The following is a 20099-nucleotide window of genomic DNA, read 5'->3' as shown; positions in this document are numbered from 1 at the left end:
ATTTGTCGTCACTTGGCCATTTCATCATATCTCAGTCAGCCTGTTGTCTTGCTATGTCACTGATGCAAGACATGCTATGATGTTAAAATCATTTCTGAGTTTGCCTTTTTTTACTTCCTGACATTAATTCTTGACATTTACTTTGGACTCTCTTCCAATCATTAGCTGAAACATTGCTCTTCATATTCAGCCAACAAGACCCAAAATCCATTAGGCTACTTGAAACTCTAGCCTGCCAAACCACATGCTATTCATAATTTTGAAGTACTTCAAGTGTACTATTTTTGAAAAAAGAGTTGGGCACACTACATTCTACCAAAAAGTTCATAACTTCAAAACAGTTGTGCTTGTCTTGCTGCTGATACATGTTAGGCTATTGTTATTTAGTTTACTCCCCAACACTTTTGGCTGATCATAAAGCCACTCAACCCACAGATCATGGCCAAGATTCCAACTTGCAACAAGCGCTCTGTCTATTGTGTTCTAAACTCCCATGCAAAATGCGGCCACTAGCCAGTTATTGTCCAATCACTGCTTGGCTTACTACCAATTATTTTGCACATCCTCCAGCCAAGATGACAATGCATTCAATCTTTTTAATTCAGTTATTTTTATGTCACTGGTCTCTATCAAGATAAGATCTAATGTATTATTTTACATGTTTGACATAATCACTATAAATGTGTATACTTTATTGTACATTAGTTTATTTCAAGGTGGGTTTTGCTAGTACATTTACACTAAGCTCATACGCCTCTCTGTTGAGCTTGCGCACAATGATTCGAAACATGATTTCATTCTGGGATATGAAAGTCTCACAGCTGCGTTGAGAGGCTGAAGCCTGACCCAGTCTGTCACCACATCAGTCGTTACCCTATTGTATTTTAGCACTTGCACAATAGATATTCAGAGAGGACAGGGATCGGTTCAGGCAGCCTCTGTACAATTTAAAACTTACCTAGTAACATTATATTTATTTATTTTATTTCATAGGTTATTCTCAACATTTAGTTCTGGTTTTACCGTGATTACCCAAATAACCTTCGTTCTGATTTGACCACATTAGAATTTTTTATTTATACTAAAATATTCGGGGCAGTTTCCCGGACAAAGATTAGCTTAAACCTGGACTAAACCTTGATTAAATTAGGATAATTATGTTGTTTTAAAAAACAGTACTGTGTCAATCTTGAGACAAAACAATTGCATTAATATATTTTAAGATATGTCAGTGCAAGTTGTTTTCAAACAAGGCATCTCTCACATTTAAATTAGTCTGGGACTGTATTTAAGCCCTGTCTGGGTACCGCCCAAAATCATCTATTGCGGTGCCTGATAAAAAACAGGTCACCTTTTATTAAGTATTTATTTGTACAATACAATACAACAGAATCGGCGAGAATTTCGCTAGGAGGAATTATTTAATCTACCCTTGTATTGAAACAGTCAAGGGGTATGTACGCTTGTTGGCATGGAAACCATGTTTCAGGGTTTCATTACGCTTGGCTAGTTATGGCAACGACTGGATCAGGGACCTTTTTGGCATTCTCCAGGGCAATTGCTTTATAGGTTTCAATTAGCATGCTAATACAACCACATTGAATGGCATTGTAGTGTAACTGTGTATAATGAGTCTCTGAGAAAACAATAAAAAACAGACACACTTTTCTAAAAACATGAGGTCACTCAATAAAAAACTAGCAGCTGTTCCACTGCTGATAAAACAAGCATGCATTTAGTTGGAAAAAACGTTTTTACATTAAACTATGTGGGTGATGGTGTAAAACGTAACCCCACTGCAATATAATACTGAGACTTAACATAGTAGATATAGTGGGTTGTCTGCTTGAAAACAAATAAGTTTATAAAGTTTAGAGGAATAAAAAGGCTTACAAGAAACCACACCTGTGCACTAGCCCTATGCAGTGTGCTTCTATAACCTTTATCCAAGTATTAAAAGGTAAAAGTGTCTTTGTTCCAGCTACCTCATTAGATTAATAAATTAAGCATGCTTTTACTTGTTTGTGTTGCTGTGGATTTGTAATGGTTAATAAATCTTTGAGCCTACATGCAAAAAAAGGATTGCTGTTATTTTAAGCCCTGTGGTTTAAAGCCCTAATGCTGGTTTGTGAATTAAATACCACCTCATGTATGATGAAATATTGACAGAGTATTTTCTTAAAACCCCAACAATCCCCCCCCCCCCATCACTACTCTCACTTTCTCTCTCTCTCTCACACACACACACACGCACACGAACGAATGCACACACACTTGGCGAACATAAATCTTAGGATGAGTAATACTCGCGCACTATTTTCAGTATGGCTTTTAAGCAATAACGGGCTGAAGCCCCCCGATGCGATTCTCTAAAATGCGTCGTTCGCGAAGGGTAAAACCCGGCAGGTTGCCTCTTTAAATCAACGTTGCATCGGTGATGTGCCCGCGAGCTCAGACGGTCACAACCATTTCCACCTCCGCAGTGGGGAGCGTCCACGGCGCGCGCTCAACAGCGCCTCTCACGCGACAAATGACACTCACTTTTCACACACTCTCCCCCACAGCTTGGTAGAACCCACGCGAAAGTGAAAACTTATCAATCGCATTATGAGGGGACAGGACATTTTTTTGCCAGCGATTTGGCCCACGGTATTTTTGGGAACGTTATTTCTTCCCCCTTTTATATAGTATTGCATCCACAGGAGGTATCAGATTGGGGATTTGTCTTCCTTTGATATGGAGTATACCATTTGCGCTCCAGCTCGTCAGGTCTATCAGATAACGGGACGTAAAGATGGGGTACGACACCAGTTGCTCTCTTTAAAATAGGTAAGCTTATATGCAATAAATATGATTTTATTTCCCTAGGTAGTGCAGTTGACTGCAACTTACATCGTGTCGTCCTGGTGCTGTAAGTGATATTCACAAAACAGGGTAGCTTATGAAATGGTGCTTTCATTTAAAAAATATTCAGTCTACTTGCCATTTTGGTACAAGGTAAGGGTGTTGGCTTCATTTGCTCACTCATAGGATCGCACATTAAAGGGGAGTAGGCTATGGTACGACGTTTCATGGGTGTTCGCACCAGGAATGCGTTTTAAAATCATTATTGGTCAACCTCCACCTCGAATACGCCACCCTCTTCGGTTTCTTGAATGATCGTGCCTTAAAATTTGCACCAGCGATATTTATTCCAAAGGCCTACGTCACGACAAACGCGTGAAGAGTCAGCGCACGTGCCTTACGCAAAACGGCGCAAATGACTCAGATTCTGACTTGTAACGACACTGCTTGATGATGATGTTGGCTTTGTTTTTCTTTCGAATGTCTCAGGACCCGAGCGCTGTACAATGACCCCCCGCAGCCTGCCGGAATGCCGTTTCTTTCCAAGTGCACAAGGGCCACGCGACAGATGGCCACATCATAAGCGACTGTGATACTACATTGACACCATTGCACTAAACCTGGACCACAACTTTGCAGATCTGATGGTGAGTTAGTGTTCGTCAAAGTGTAATTATATCTTAGTCGCGGTTTGGGACTGTTAACGTCACAAGAAACTTTGCTGTCCATTCATACGTTGTCAAGAAACCAAGCAACGTTTAGTGATTAAATAAACAGCTTGCTTCTCGTTTTACTTTTAATGACAGAGCATTTTGAGTTTCAACAAGCATGCATTTGTCTCGGAGTATTGACAAGATGCGTTGTACGAAATTAAAGCGATGCTTCACAACGGCACATCACGCCGAGAGAGAAAGATAATCTATATAGTGACATATGCTTGCTCAATACAACTGTACTGTTAAATTAACTTTATTTAATTGCATTTAGTCTATGCGCTTAATGCATTTTGTCCTTGAATCCTTGAAATCGGTAGGGATCCTGTGGAAGGGATTTAGTCACAAGGTACCGCACTGGTGGATGTGATGCTGGAAAGCGCGTGCAATGAATATCAATTGTCGTTGTCAGCTAATCGTCACAAGGGACTGTGGCGTGTCCGTGGCCTTGGTTATTGGCCACGGCGATGTTGTCTTTGGAGAATTTGCTTTTAGATCAGACTGCTTTAATGTATGAGCTCATCGCCGTCTTCTCGTGGGTGAATGACGTGGGGAGATATTCTAATTGTATGGCACTCGTCGTTGCCTGCTGCATGACGTTTGTATTTCTCTATGACGTCTGCAGTCGCCGTTTCCTCTTCTCTTATATCCAGCCAATCAGATCACTTGCGTTAGCAGCCCAGGCAAATGCATTTTTCCCACGTGCACTGAAAGCAGCACGTCACAGCATGGAGAGTGCCTTTAGTGCTTTATCTGTTTAAGAACCAAGGACAGCAACGCGGTCCTTGGCGGTGTTTGGGATTGACTTGATCTAATCTTTCAAGAACATGTGATCTAAGATCTTTTCAATATTGCCCATTGGGAAGTTTCAACAGCAACAAGTTGAGACAAATACATTTGATGCTGTTGTTATATGGTTTAAAAATCAGCAATAGAATTGAGGTGATATTTGGGTGATATTTTAAAGGTTTTGTGCTGTCTTTGTGATTGAGCATATGAGAAAAACATAAGAGATTTAACGAATGTGTGTTGGATTTTTATACATAAGGCTTTTACATATACAGCCAGAAAACAATAAGAGACCATTTAATTTTCATTTAATCCGCATTTCTAGATGTTTGCCATTTCAGTCCAGTGTCTGGTGACTTTCAACAAAATCAAACCTCAGGAGTGACATTAAGTCAGAGCCACGTGAAAGACTGACAACATGACAAGACACATGGAAACTGAGAAAAATCCAGGTTATTACATAAAAATATATATTTTTACGTTACCTAATTACATGTACCAATATTACAGTTGCTTAAAAGTGAATATGAACTTGTTTTCTTTGCCGTATTTGAGGTCTGAAAAATACAGAGCATTCTGTTATTTTGACCAGATTCCCCAGTTTTCATTTTCTGCAAATAAATTCAAATAGAAACAATATTTTTATTTGAAATTTGGTAGAAATATTGTTAGTTGTTTACTGAATGAAAAAATATATAATTTCACCTAAACACATAACTACAAATAGTAAATTTTAAAATCAGAAAAACAGATTCTCTTAATTTTTTTGCAGTTGTACATTTGTATTATAAACATATGTACATATATACATGTATGTTTGTGGTCTTTGTTATGTTTATATATTTACATTTTGTGTGTGTACATTTGTGAACTGTATGTGTTCCTGTATCTGTACACTGCTGAAACAAACACAAGCAGTCATATTTTGTTGAAATGACGGGTCTGTTCACTGGAGCAGACTGATTGACCAAGTTTTTTTCCTCCAAGATGAGCATGCTCACTGAAGGAGAAGCCAAGAACATTCTTAATGCTCACAGATGAATCAAAATCCTTAACATGGTGGAGTCACCCAAATCCTATACCATTAGTTTGAAAAGATTTCATGAGATTGAACAGTTGTAAAAGCGCTGAATCGTCCAGCCAGTTTCAATGCCTTGATTATTATAATTTCCCAGACGGGCTGGTGAGAAAAGACAAGTGTCAATCACATTAGCCCCAGAATGTATGAATGTGCCCCAATCAATATAAGGGCCATAGACTGATGGCAATTTACTAATCGTATTAAATGGAAGCAGAGCTTGTCTGAATGTGAAAGCAGGGTGACTTAGAAATGGCAGCAGGCCCTTCGTGTTGTTTTACTGCCTCCATTTGCTTCAGAATTGGATCTGTCAGATCTCATATGATCACCTTTTCAAACCTCCCAACAATTTGTCTCTCAATATAGGACACATTTTGAAATTGATTTTAGATGTCATGTTTTATCAGCCCTAACATTCACATACTTGACTGGATTCAGTTTTATACTGGCCAAATTCCAAATGGTGATGTGATTGCATTTACACTTCTTCCGCTGCAATGTGGTCTACGCTGGTCTGGAATGTTGCTACTAGAAGTACATTCTTAGCAGAAAGAGACCTCTCTGCATGCACATTGGTCGAGACTTGAAATGGCATTTCTTCAGAGCTCACTTGTTCCCTGACCTTTTTCTGCTTGGGTGCTGATTGGTTAACCCTTCTGGTGTTCATGTTTTGTTACTCAGCTAATGTATGCTGGTCTAGTGGACCCATAGCATTATTCATTTTTTAAAGCAATAAAAGTCTAAGATATGTGTAAAGAACATGTTTATTTTGAATAAATATAATTGCATTATCTTTTTTTAAATAGATATAGCCATACACGGGGTTAAGCCAGGCTGGACTTGGCAAAACAAAAATATATTTGAGCAGGTCCAGTTAATTGTTACTTCCTTAAAGTCTTTAAAGTCTTCAGCAAGTGTATTTGTTACTGTTTTATTTAAAAACAGCTTTATTTGATTGTATAGTATCGGTTAAATGTCCCACAATTTATACTAAAGGAGTGATGAACACGGTTTTCAATAAAACCCACCCTGCAGAGACATTCTTTGAAATATTTGTAGTTTTTTTCTTTTGTTAGTTGACAGTTGTTTTATCCATATTTTGTGACGTACAAGCCCTCAGTGAGCCCAAAGCCTTGAAAGATAGTTCATCCAAAAATACTCATCCCCTTTTTAATGCAATAGTAGGGAAAATAAAAACGATGGGAGTTAATGGGGTATGAGAGCTGTTTGGTTACTGACATTTATCCAAATATCTTCCTTTGTGTTTAGCAGAACAAAGACATGTATACAGGTTCGGATCCATCTGAGGGTGAGTAAATGAGGACAGAATTTTAATTTTCGGATGAACTATTTTTTAATAAAACATAATTTGGATACAAAGTTTGGGATTACCTCCTGCTATGCTTTGTCCCCCATAGGAGGTGATATTAATCAGCATTAACTTTCTGTGCAACAGTGGTTCGAGGTCTCGGGTCATTAAAGATACGGTAGCTTTGCTAAAGAACTGAGGTCAAAGGATCAATAATGTGACGGTGAGCGATGCTTTATGGGAAACTGATTAATGGCCGGCAAATGTGCTGATCCCGCCCTGGATTGAGGGCAAACACACACTGGGGGAAATTAGCCATAATTGGTCCAAGTGCAATAAATTAAGTCATAATTAGTTAGAGGCTAAATTATTCAATTTATTTGGAATTAAGTTATATTCTAATTATTCAAACTAAGCAAGGGCTACATTGGTTTTCATTGCAGGGGTTTCATTATATATGGTGTTTCTTTCACATCTATATGCCTTCCTAGGACTCACATCGGCCCTCCAACACAGGCCAGTCAAATTTATATGTCCCGGTTAAAGGGTTGTGCTTTAATTTTGAAATGGGAAATATGTGTGTTATAGCATTCTTCTAATTGCTATTAGTGATAAGTGTTTTAAATAAGGCATCTTTTCAGGATCAAGAAAAAAATAAAGTGCCTATAGTAATAATGAGATTGTAAAGACATCTCAGCTTGGATAAAGGAGCATCACCTCCATCTGAACACGGCCAAGTCAGAACTACTCGTGTTTCCGTCACACCCCACGGTGTAACATGCTCTCACCATCCAACTTGGCAATACCAGAATCACTCCTTCCAAAACAGCCAGGAACCTCAGAGTCATATTTGATGAACAGCTGTCCTTCAATGATCATATTTCAAAGACAACGTGATAATGCTGATATGCCTAATTCAACATTAGAAAGGTTAGACCCTATCTCACTGAGTATACGGCACAACTCCTTGTCCAGGCCCTGGTAATCTCAACGTTGGACTACTGCAATGCTTTCCTTGCTGGTCTTCCTGGAAATGCTTCCTGGTTCAAAACGCAGCATCACGCCTTGTCTTCCGACAGCCCAAAAGGGAAGCCTGTATCAGATTCAAGTCACTGATGCTTGCCTACAGGCATATCACTGAATCTGCACCGGCATACTTTCACACCCTCCTACACTACTACACCCCTGCATTCAGCAAACGAGCGGCGTCTTGTATTGCCTTCTCATAAGGGCAGTAAATCGCTTTTCCGCTCATTCTCCTTCACAACTCCTTCCTGGTGGAACATTCTTCGACAACTCGGTCCTGTCAACCACATCTCTCACATTCATCAAAAAACGACTTAAAACCCATCTCTTCTGTGAATACTTGACAGACAAATTGTGTTTTATTAACAAAGTTCGGGAGGAGCTGAAGTATTTACCGCTGCTCTTCCATCGCAATCACCGCATCTACCCTATCAGCTCTTTCCTATCTCTCACAAATAGGAAAAACCATCTTACCTGCTTCATCTCTTCAGATCAGCATCGACAATTCGTTCGATGCCATGTCCGTTCAACTCCATGTCCATTGTCAACAAAAGTGCTGCCAACCCCAATCCTTCAGCACCCCCGAGCACATTGCATCATTCCAGCCCGGGATCAGAATAATAAATGGAGTCCCAGGCTTCAACACGATCCCCGCCATCCAGAAATGGACCATCCAGGGCCTACAACTTGCCCTTTCCAACGAGGACATCCCTTTCGCCAGCCGAATGCCCAGGCGGAACTATACGGCCTCTACGTCTCGTCCCAGGCTGATGCCACCTCACCGATGTCCGCTCCTTCCAAAGCCACCAACAAGCAAGGCCCGGATCGCGGTTCTCTATATTACCGGCCAGAGCAATCTGCACGGCCTTCAATCACCAGCCATAGCAAGCTCACAAACATCTACAATCATCAAGGGCATCCAGAGAACCCAGCCCACCCATCCAGACACCAGGCAACCCATAACCTTGCCTGAGCTGGAGCATATTATCAGCCCGGCTGGTCTACCATCAGCAATCATCGCATCTACCCAGCATATAATCAGCCCGGCTGGTCTACCATCAACCATCAGCTTGTGAAATGAAAATAATAATAATAATTTAATGTACACTAGCCCTCTCTTTTTCTCTCAACAGGTAATGGTCTAGCTTTTGTTGAAACTAGTAACTTTTTATTAGCACCGATTGTTTTATTGTTCCTGTATGACATATCACTTATCACTTTCTGAACTCTTTGTAAGTCACTTTGGATAAAAGCGTCTGCTAAATGGCTAAATGTAAATGTAATGTGGAGTGTAGAGCCGTTCCTAAATTGACATCAATATGAAATCTGTTAATATTACCATGAACTGCGTGGGTCTAAAAATATACTAAATTACTATTATGACTGGCAGTTTTGTAAATGCATTAACAACAGCAGAAATGCGATTCAGCCCAACTATTGTATCAGTAAGTATTGTATGGGTATTGTATAAGAATGTATGACAAAATACTATAATGTTTGATCTGAGCGTTGATTTTGGTCTGCTTGTTCTTATGCTTTTTATTAACTATGCATTTGTGAGATTTTACTAGCTGCATTCAGCATTGATTTGTTTCTCTTCTTTTTGCAATTCTGTTGGAACAGCCTTGTCCCACTTTTGTTTTGTGAGTGCCAAGTTGAGAACCACTGGTGTAGAGAGTATTCAGTCAGTTTAAATTCAGAGACATCTGCCGTGATGTTTGCCGAAGTGGAAGAAGCCCTTCAGACACACAACAAAAGGGATCTTCAGGCTGGGTGATAAAATAGACATGCTGAAAGAGATTGATGCATATGGGGGTGTAGTCTTTGACTCAGGGACAAAGCTCACCTCTTCTATTGTTTTTCTTTCTTCCAGTCTGCCCTACCCACTCACCCCAGATTTTACTGGTCAGCTTTTCAAATCAAACTGCTTTATTCATGTCATGGTTACTTATCATCTTGTACTTACCAAGTTCTGATTTTCTTTACAGGATTTAAAGAGGGTGTTGTCTTTCCCTCCATATCCAGGGGATTATCTGCACCCAGTGGTGTACGCCTGCACTGCAGTGATGTTGCTTTGCCTTTTGATTTCGATCATGACGTACATCGTACACCACAGGTATGTGCCTCATGACGCCAAATACTGTGGTAATGTGAAAAAGCTGTGCATTTACTTAGCTTATTAGAGTCAGCTATGCACCAATATTGAAATTCTGGCCTTGCCCACAAATTTGTTAGGGAGTAATTAGTTCCTCCTAATCCAGAGGTTCTTAACCTTTTTGACTCCAAGGCCCCGTTGTAGTCAACAATAGACAAAGCTAATAATAAGAAATGTCTTGGTTTTTTACTTTTTTAATGTATTTCAATGCACATTTGTCAAATTGTGTATTATAAGTCATCATTAGGGCCCCTTAGAAGTCAGCTGGGGCCTCCTTGTGGGCCACGCCCCCCCTGTTGAGAACCAATCATATGTAACTTTTAACGATTTACGTAAACTATTTTGTAAACATTATGAAAACAAGCACTTTGGCAAAGACCATGACCGAATTACTTGTTTATATATAAAATTATTGTATTTTGCCCCTTAGAGTAACATTAAATAAATGTTGTGTTGTACTGAGTCTCTCTTTGAAGAACTTTAATTTAGGCATGCATGTAAACAGCTCTGTATCATTACATCTACATGAAAACTAGTTTTATCCCCAGTTATAATGGCTTCAGATTTGTACACCTTGTGCATATTAGACACAAAACTGGAAAGACTTTCTCTTTTATTACCATTTTTCTGATCTGTCTTCCAAAACTGACTTGTGCTACTAAAGGTTTAAATCTTTATAATCTACTGCTTCTCTTCAAGTTAGCACAAGGGTTTGCATTTTTTTTCCATGTTCAGCAATAAATACCATTGAAATTTAGGATTTGACACTTTTTGTTTCAACATATCATTTGGTTCAGGTTCAAATTTAAACCTTTTTTCCACTTCTCACACTGGAAGGTCACTTTAGGGAATATTTGGGACAGTCTGCTACGATACTGTCATGATCCTGAATCAGACCTCCAGTATTTATAGTATCACACCCCAACTGTCACGGTTAGTCTCAGTGAGTAATGCTAGCTTTGTGGAGAGAAGGGCTGCTTCTGACCCCAGAGGGACAATGCCAGATTTAGAGTGCCACACTTCTTTGCAGAGCTACTTTGTGGTCATGGACAGAACTGTGCAGGCAATTGCTTGTTTCGCTAGTAAGCTGTTTGTTTTTTACTCGTGGCTCAATTGTCCGCCCATCTGATGTGAAGGCGTACATATGTGTCTGCAGCATAATCCGAATCAGCAGGAAAGGTTGGCACATGCTCCTAAACTTCCTCTTCCACACTGCCATGACGTTTGGAGTGTTTGCAGGAGGCATCAACCAGATCAAGTACCCCGTAATCTGTCAAGTGGTAAGTCTCCCGGTTCTCTTCCTTGTTTCTTTGGCCTTTGTAAACTTCATTTTCCATGCACAGTGTCTGTGGCACAGGGTGCAGAGTCACTAACATATGGCCTCTTTGACTCCTGAATTGGCATGGCTGCCATTTACCGGGAACTGAGGGCTCTGTTTGGCAAGGCTGCCTGTTGTTGAGATGCTAATGTACTGGGGCACTAAAATTGCTGTAGCCTTTCAAAATGTCGCACTTATTCGTTCATCACAGACAATTGCCAGTCAGGACAAGTGAGTCAGATTAATTAGATTGTTTATAGCTGCATGCTTATTCAACAATCTTTTTTGATAATGGTCGGGTCAGCATCAGTTAGAAATCTCATTTAAGACTAGAGGAATAAGAATGCATTTGAGAACATAATATATTATTGTAGATAACATAAGTGACTGTAATGTTCTACTAAAAACAAAAGACTCAAAACAGTACATTTAATATCATAAAGCTGACAGTTCTGACTGGATATTCCAGAGACGCGGTAAAAAGGTCAATAAACAAACACAGTAAATAGGTGAATTCTATATTAATGCAGCAAGTTGTGATGTTGCTTGGCTTTCAGAATTGGCACTCTGGTATTTATAAGTGCAGGACATTTATAAATGTGTCAACACAAAATTGCACATTTTTGTGATTGTTTGTGTAAATCGAGAAAATATGGCACACTCTCACTGCACATATTTTATATTCAGCACCCCAGATATACAGCTGCAGACAAAATAAAAGTCCACTACAGTTTTGCATTTAATTAGGATTTTTACATGTATTGTTGCAATTTCAGTCAAATGTCAGTTGAATTTCAACAGAAACAAACCTCAGGGGTGACAAGTTACCCTACCAGCAATGTGAAAGACTGAGAGATAGATAACCATGATGCTTAAAAGTTATGAAACAAATCAGCCTTATTCCTTCATTTTAATTCAAAATTTTTGAACTGATCCTAAAATACATGTAAAAACACAAGTATTGGGTTGTAAGTATGAACTTGTTTTCTTTGATGTATTTAAGATCTGCAAACATCTGTTTTTTGCATTTGATCTTTTTACTTAAACACATAGACTAGAAAAAGGACATTCAGAAAACGAAATAACTTAAGTAGTTTCTAATTTTTTTCTGCGGCTGTGTATGCTGTATATAGTTGGTGAGTGAGATTGTTGGCTGCAGTAAGTGTGCATTGGAGCAAGGAGGACAACAGCATGACCTCGCTGTCTGAGGAGGATTACCTCAAGCTCCCCCTTTAGCTCATCCTTCCTTGCACAATCATGAGGCTTTGAACACACACAGCAACAAACGTGCTTCAGTTTCACATCTCTGTGCCCATAACACTCTGTGTGAGTGAGCTTTTAATGTTTAATGTTTCTCGTTTGTTGACAGGTTGGCATTATCTTGCACTACTCCTCCCTCTCTAGCATGCTATGGCTGCTGTTCACTGCCAGGAATATCTGCAAAGAGGTGTCAAAGGCTCCGCCCATACCTCAGGACAGGGACCCGCCCACACAACAACGCCCTAAAGCCACTATTATCAGGTAGACAGCAGGAATGTCCATTAATTTTCTAACAAACACAGGGTTGAGAATCAAGAACTCGTTCTTTTTTCATTTTAAACCTTAATTCCGTAACCTTTGTCCCTATATCATCTATGCATCATCTTTATATGAAATATGCAGATTGTACCAGCACAACTCATAAATCATTATAATTAACTTGCTGTTTCTAATCGGTGTCAGGTAAGAATGATTTTTGTTTATTTTCACCAAAGAGAGTTACAGATTGCGGCTTTTAAGCTACTAGAGCCATATGATTTTCCTGAGGTTTGTGATGCCTGCATTTTTTGCAAATATGCAATATACTGTAATCATCAGATCCATTGTCATGGCGAAGTCTTTTTCTGTCAGCTGTGCATGTGAACTCACAAGTGTGCATTGTTTCTCGCCACTGTCTGTGTAACATAGATGCGCTGACTTATCACAGTAAGACTAGGAAGTGTAAAATTGTTACATTTATTTCCTAAAATTATTTTCAAATTTGTCAGTCTGGGGGTTTTGAATGCAATAAAATGGCATTCGACTCTCTCTCCCTCAAAATAACTGAACACAAACCTTAATAGAACCATTTAGAAACTGCATTGAAGTCTTACCAAAACAAGAAGCTTTACTTTCCTTAGAGTTCCTGTAAGAAAATTTCCATTAAATGCATGACACAATGAAGACATGTTTGTTCCTCTTCTCCTCTTTGACCACTCAGGTTTTATCTTGTCAGTGTTGGGGTCCCCCTTATCATTGTGGGAGTTACAACTGCTGTTAGCTTGGACAACTACGGTAGCAGAGATGAAGCCCCATAGTGAGTATTCTTCTTGCTTTTGGTGCCCTGTTGGCTGTCAGTTTTACTGTTTAATCCATTTTAGTAAGCCAGTAAATATGAAGTGTCAGTGATTGTGGGGAGAAGTATCTTAATCGGTCTGTAATTAGATGTTGAGTAATAATGACACTGTCAGTTTAATCATGGTCTCTGTCTGTGATGCAGTTGCTGGATGGCCTGGGAGCCCAGTCTGGGAGGCTTCTACGGTCCAACCGCCTTCTTGGTATTGGTCATGTGCATTTACTTTCTCTGCACATTCGTCCAGCTTAAGCGGCACCCGGAGCGCAAGTACGAGCTGAAAGCAATGACCGAAGAACAGCAGCGTCTTGCCGTAGCAGAAATCGGCCACTGCCATGCAGTCAGCGGAGAGCCAGGGGAGCACGGCGAGCATACAGGCTGCACAGCCATCACTGCCTCCATGTTGGCCAACGAACACTCTTTCAAAGCTCAGTTAAGGGCCACCGCCTTCACACTTTTCCTCTTCCTGGCCACCTGGGTTTTCGGAGCACTGGCTGTATCACAGGGACATTTTCTCGACATGATCTTCAGCTGTCTGTACGGTGCGTTTTCCGTCACACTGGGGCTTTTTCTGCTAATTCAGCACTGCGCGAAACGTGACGACGTCTGGCATCGCTGGTGGGCCTGTTGTCCCAATAAACCAAAGGTGGAGGTAAACGGTGAAGCAACAGGGAACGCTGGCCCACCCTCCCAAAGTCACAGCCATACACCATCCCACCGGCAGAACCAAATCCACTGCCAGGTTGACTCGTCCTGCCCGGGTAAACCTCTGCTCTCCCCGCACCTCCATTCACCATCGCTGCATTGTAAATTGGGTACCCTTCCATCTACCCAGAACCTCACAAGCACCTGTTGTGCCACCATGCACAGTCCTTCCCCCCTGCTCGGGAACTCCCGCCCACACTCCCTCCCTGACGAACTGCCCCGCCCAACACTTCCACTACAAAGCTGCCTAAAGGACAGGTCAAAGACTCGATCCTTTAACCGACCTCGCCCCTGCCTCAGGGACTACTCGTGCCACATGACCTCCACCAGCCTGGACGGCAGCATGCATAGCTCTCACCTGGACAGCCCTCACAGTGTCCACCTGGACAACCCCCTCACCTGCCACACCTCACATTTGGATACTCAGCTATCCTGTCACAGCCCATACCCCGACAACCAGCTGCGATGCCCCAGCCCGAGTCCTCGCCTTGAGAACCTGGCCTCACATGGCCTGCACGATGGCCTTTCCTGCCACTTAGACAGTCAGCTCTCCTGCCACAGACACATGAGCTGTGCCAAAACAGACCTGTTCTCAAGCATATGCTGCCCTAATGTTGACCCCTTTGTCAGTTCTTGCCAGGCAGAGGATTCTGACATGGGGCCGTTGATGTACAATTGTGCCAAGATGGCCGAAAAAGAGCAGGAGTCTATGCTGCATTTGGACTTGACCCCTCCGCGGGCATCTCTCTCCTGCTCCCAGGCCACGCTCAACAGGAAGGGCACCCTCAGCCGGAGAGGGACATTGAGCCGAAACAGCAGTCAGCATGAGGACTATTTGCTTACCTCCGATTCCACAGGTAACATTAGGACTGGACCTTGGAAAAACGAGACCACTGTGTAGGCCTGTTTCTTGCCTGAGCTAAACTACTGTGTAGTCCCAGGGCTGTTACCCAGAAGCCCTCTCTCATCTGAGCTAAGCTACTGTGTAGTCCCTCTGCTGTGACTGTCTTCACCACCTTATCTCATCTGTCACTAAAACTTCTCTTCCCCTTTAAGGAGGCATTAAAACCTCTGCTTACCTGTTCTCTGATGTCGCCATTTATCTTGGCTTCATTTGGTTTTATCCTCTCGTCATTTTGAAGTGACAGCAAAGAACACGTGCCATGCTTTTTTATTTAGATGGTCTTTTTTAATCAAACTGATTTTTGATTACATAATGTGTAATTAAGTCATTGTGGATGTGTGTTTAGTGTGGGTGAGGGAGAAAAGAGCGCATGCGTTTATATGTCTGCACGTGTTGAAACGCTTGCGTGCATATCACAAGATTTCCATTTAGTCCTTCCATTTAATAGAGCCCAAACCTTCCACATTCCCGGGACGCGTTAAAAATGTCATCAAGTGGGGGAAACACCAGCACTTTTCAGTAACAGATTTTCACTATTAAAGAAAGCTGTGAAATATAACTCGGGAGATTGAACAGAGCATTTAATTTTAAATTCAAGCCTTGTGATTTACGTGCCAAATATTAAATATTATAACAATATTAAAACAGAACATTTCATGCTGAGATCTACCCTATAGTAGCAGGTACAATGTGTCACAACGGAACTATTGTTTTTTCATCTACAGACATAAAAACAGCAAATATTCTCCCTGTGTTTCCATGGTGACAAAAAAAAGAGTGTTTTCTCAGCCAAAATATATTTTGAACTGCACATGTGATGTTAGCACACAGCCTATTTGGTTACTGACAATATGACGTTTACAATAAAGGGACGGTTCCCCCAAAAATAATTGTCTCACCCTTGAGTTGTTCCAAATATGTATACATTTATTTTATTCTGATGAACCGCAATGATGTCATTGTCAATATTCGTAAATATTAAACACGTTTAATAAAATCTTTAGTGAGGATGACTGGCAACGAATCATGAGACACACTGAGGAATTTTATCTCCGATTCTAAACATCATCTGAGCTCAACTGGAATAGACTAGGCACGATCATTGGTTGTGATAAAATTCCATTCCTAATCGTGGTGAAAATTGTTAAATGTGTACCCAGCTTTAGAAATCTATACAGATTTTGATCAATTTGAGGATGAGTAAATAATGACAGAATTTAAATTTTTGGGTGAACTGCTCCTTTTATGGCCTTACAGAAATCATCAGTCATACACTGATCAAAAGTCTTATGTTATGTATTAAATTGTTGTTCACTATAATATAGGACACATTATTCGCTACACTGAGCTACATACATTAATGTGATTGACAGAAAAACATCTTTGTTTCCTGGAAACACTAGCGCTTCTAGTGACCTCACCTGCCATTCCTCATTATATTTGTTCTAAGCCAATTACGGAGAGTTTTACTTCTGACATTTTAATAAATGACACAGTTTCTCATTAATTTGTATCTTGTCACTGTGCCCACACAGAAATAAGTTTTTAAAATCATGTTTATGATGTCTAAACAGCAAGCTGTGAAACTTCCAGTGGATCACATATTTACCAACAACTATTTCCAGGGCTCATCTATGGTCAGAGATTGCGATGTAAAGTACAAGATAGTTTATAACCATAGGATTTTGTTTCTCATTTTAATGGAATACCAAGATAAGTTCTGAAGTCATGCGAACATTTGGAATACTTTTTAATTGTGTTGTGTTTCTTTGTGACCTCAGGGATTGTGTTGCAGTTATCACTAATGAAATCACACAAAAATAATTTGCATGCAATTGATATAATATCCCAGAGTGTTTCACCAAATTATCCAAGAACTAAGAAAAATGAAATGCCCCACATCTACCAAGCCATGCAGGGTTGTAGCACGTGGATAAAAGGCAAGTTATCCCTTAAAGCCCTGACAAATGAAATTTGTCTACCTGCCTTACCATTTGTTGTACTTTATATTTACTCACCTGACCCACCTGTCATTTATAGCTTTTAACAGAGCAGCAGTCATCTTTGGTCAGTACATGTGATTTGTGCTCTGACCTGATCCAAAGCCAGTTTTTTTTACATTTGTCACAATTTCCAATAAATGTATTTTATCACCATATTTTGTGCTTTTGTTCTCTTTGCGTATACTTTTATCCTTAAGTAAGTTTAAGAGAGGTCCAAAATCAATATGTAATTCTGATACACATGTTCTAACATTGGCACAATTTATAATTGGAATTGTAGCGAGGTGCTGCCATGGTAACTTGACAATCCCATTAAAACAAGCTGGTGTCACGTCGTGCTGGTCGAACCGATGTTGACACGTTGTAAGAGTTACAGAAATGGGTTTAAAGTTAATCTACCCTCTGAATGTGGCACCAATAAAACCAATCTTGGATAAAAAAATATTAAATGTCATGTGGCTTAAAATAGCATGTTATTTTTTCTTGCCCTTTAAAACCAACAATGCAATTTGGTAGCTCAATTTATACGTTGCCATGACTTCCCACTGAAGTAAAAAACTACACTAATTAGACCCGTTTTTCACCTAATCCATCCCAGGTGGATGCCTATATGTTTCTTCCAAATTCATCCCTGAATTCAACAAGAAGAAAGGCCATTGGCCTTGACTCGACATGAGCTTATTGTGCTTGTGTGTCTGAAAGTATTATGAGCTGCAGGGCCTGGATGTTTGTTCATTCATCATTCCTCCCCGTGCAGCTGATCCCTCATCACGCATCATGTTGTCAAGGACTCCAACATCAGCTCCGAACTGTAGCGACCAAGAGATGATGAAATATCGCCAGCCACTCTTGAACATCTGGGAGAATTTTTTGCAACAGCTGGTTATTGGGTTTGGACACTTTTTAATGTTTTATACTGAACGTTTGCTGTGCATTTATAGGCCCACTGGGTTTACTGGGGTGATCACTAGTCATGTTTTATTGTTTTAAAACACTAAAACACCAAAAGATGCATTTTTGTTTAACTTTATGGATCAACAATGTTTATGACATGCTGCACTATGTAAGTCCAATATTTGAGACACGCCCCTTTTGTTGCAGATAACCCCAGTCTCAGACTATTGGCTATTTAAAGGAGGGAGGGGCCACGCCCTAACTTCCTATTTTAGTGAACGCATCGCAGAAAGTCAAATCAATTTCAAGACACTTCACTGACCAACAAAAATAATTCGTGTTACCTACACAACTGAATAGTACGGTTTAATGGACTACCGCAATATTGGGTACACTGAGTGACCTATCGTTGTTAAAATGTTTGAAGAAAGACGAGCGTCATTTTTTATCACACAGGGTCGCTCCTCTCTGCCATCTGCTGGCGGAAGTCAACACGCAAACACGATACAATCTACCTGCTACAGGTCCTGTTTGGGCTTTTATATAATATATGGATGACTTGCTGGCTGTGCTTATGGGTTTTTATAATTCTGTGTTTTTGCCGGAGACTACCTTCTGCTTGTATGACGATCCACAGAGCTGCAGATGTCGTCTCTCTGACACAGGGGAGACCTTCAATACAGAAATACATTTGAAGATTAAGAGATTGAGCCTACTGTTAATGCTCTCGGATGGGTCTCTGTATTTGAGTGCCACTAAAAGAATAACAATTACTTCACCCTTTGACACATTATTTATTTAGAGTTTCATGAGGCTGCATGACCTATTTACTTTGTGCCTCACATAGATAGAGGCAGGCGTATTTCTCATAGTTTCTCCAGTGTGTCATTTCTGGTTTAAGTGGTAATGGACAGAAAGCGAGTTGGGTGACATATGCTCTAAGAGAGAAAGGAGGGTGAATAAGAAGGTAACAGAAAGGGAAAAGAAGATCCATAGGTGGGCGTGGGTGGGAGACGCTGGAGAAGTAGACAGTATGCACTAGGCAGGTGTTATATAAATAGCCACCTTAATATTTTCTATTTGACATTTTAAAGTTCCTGACCATGTCATGTCATTTTTAGACTTTTTTTGAGTTTGTGTCAAAGATCCCCATTATCTTTTAAGAACTGTTAATCTTAACGTTTAATGTTTACGATTTAGTAAATACACAACATTATTCCAACACATCTTAAGTGCACAATAACAGATAAGCAGATTTTCATTGTTTTCACCTCCAATCAATAAAAAAACACTAGCTTTGACTAGCTGTCACTGCACTACAGGTGAAAAAGTTACATTACTTGCACATTATAGTTTCCCGCTGTAACATTAAATTACTAACCGCACCACAACTGCTTAATCACATTTGTCTCTTGTTGCCCTTTACTTCTTTTCCCATCTTGGTGCATTAATGCCTCATTTCTCTTGGAGTGGGTTGCCATCCTCCCTCCCTGCAGGCCACTTCATGGCCTGAACCATTTCAATGGCAGGAAGTCAGAGGCACTCTGCAGACAGCACTGGTACAAGCCTGACCTATTTAAATCCTGTCAAGGCAGAGAACATGTCGTGTACTTGCTTGCACAGCGTGGGTCCAGGTTCTAATGAAACATAGCAATGACTGTCAGTGGATACGATTAATCAATCTAAAATCAAATTGGTCAGTCTCTTTCTGTGTCATGTTGTCCAGTTATGAGGCTCCTCTGATACGTTACATTTGTGCATCTCTGACATCTTCATTATGGCTCGAGATAATGGTGCATGTCAAATCAGCATGGGTAGACAAATTTCTGTTATTGTTTTGACAGAACCTAGTAGGAATGAGAAGAAGCCAAACATTTGTTTTTTTTTAATTTGATCATTTCATAAATTAGACTATTTTGCAAGTAAATTAAATATGCGGTGGTATAAGCTATTTTTAGTGATTTTGTTCGCGGTTAAGAAAATGATTCTA

The 20099-nt window shown here is 40.3% G+C and overlaps 1 protein-coding gene across 2 annotated transcripts; it reads left to right on the top strand.

The window, feature by feature from the left end:
- Window positions 1-2598: 2598 nt before the first annotated feature.
- On the top strand, window positions 2599-17369 carry adgra1a (adhesion G protein-coupled receptor A1a; the record flags this gene model as incomplete). 2 transcript variants are annotated; one of them, XM_079476022.1, is made up of 7 exons in its annotated part: window positions 2599-2829; window positions 3334-3491; window positions 9748-9875; window positions 11071-11194; window positions 12602-12753; window positions 13472-13567; window positions 13751-17369. In XM_079476022.1, exons 2-7 carry the CDS (start codon window positions 3489-3491, stop codon window positions 15207-15209), a joined length of 1962 nt encoding a protein of 653 aa, XP_079332148.1. In that variant the 5' UTR covers window positions 2599-2829; window positions 3334-3488. The 2 variants fall into 2 exon arrangements, with proteins under 2 accessions (XP_079332148.1, XP_079332149.1); XM_079476023.1 differs by lacking the exons at window positions 2599-2829; window positions 3334-3491 and having other exon boundaries at window positions 9754-9875; window positions 13751-15209.
- Between the last annotated feature and the right edge of the window lie 2730 nt (window positions 17370-20099).

This window comes from Barbatula barbatula (assembly GCF_947034865.1).
Source record: "Barbatula barbatula genome assembly, chromosome: 16".
NCBI classification, from domain to species: Eukaryota; Metazoa; Chordata; class Actinopteri; order Cypriniformes; family Nemacheilidae; genus Barbatula; species Barbatula barbatula.
This window is presented reverse-complemented; position numbering and strand designations above follow the sequence as displayed.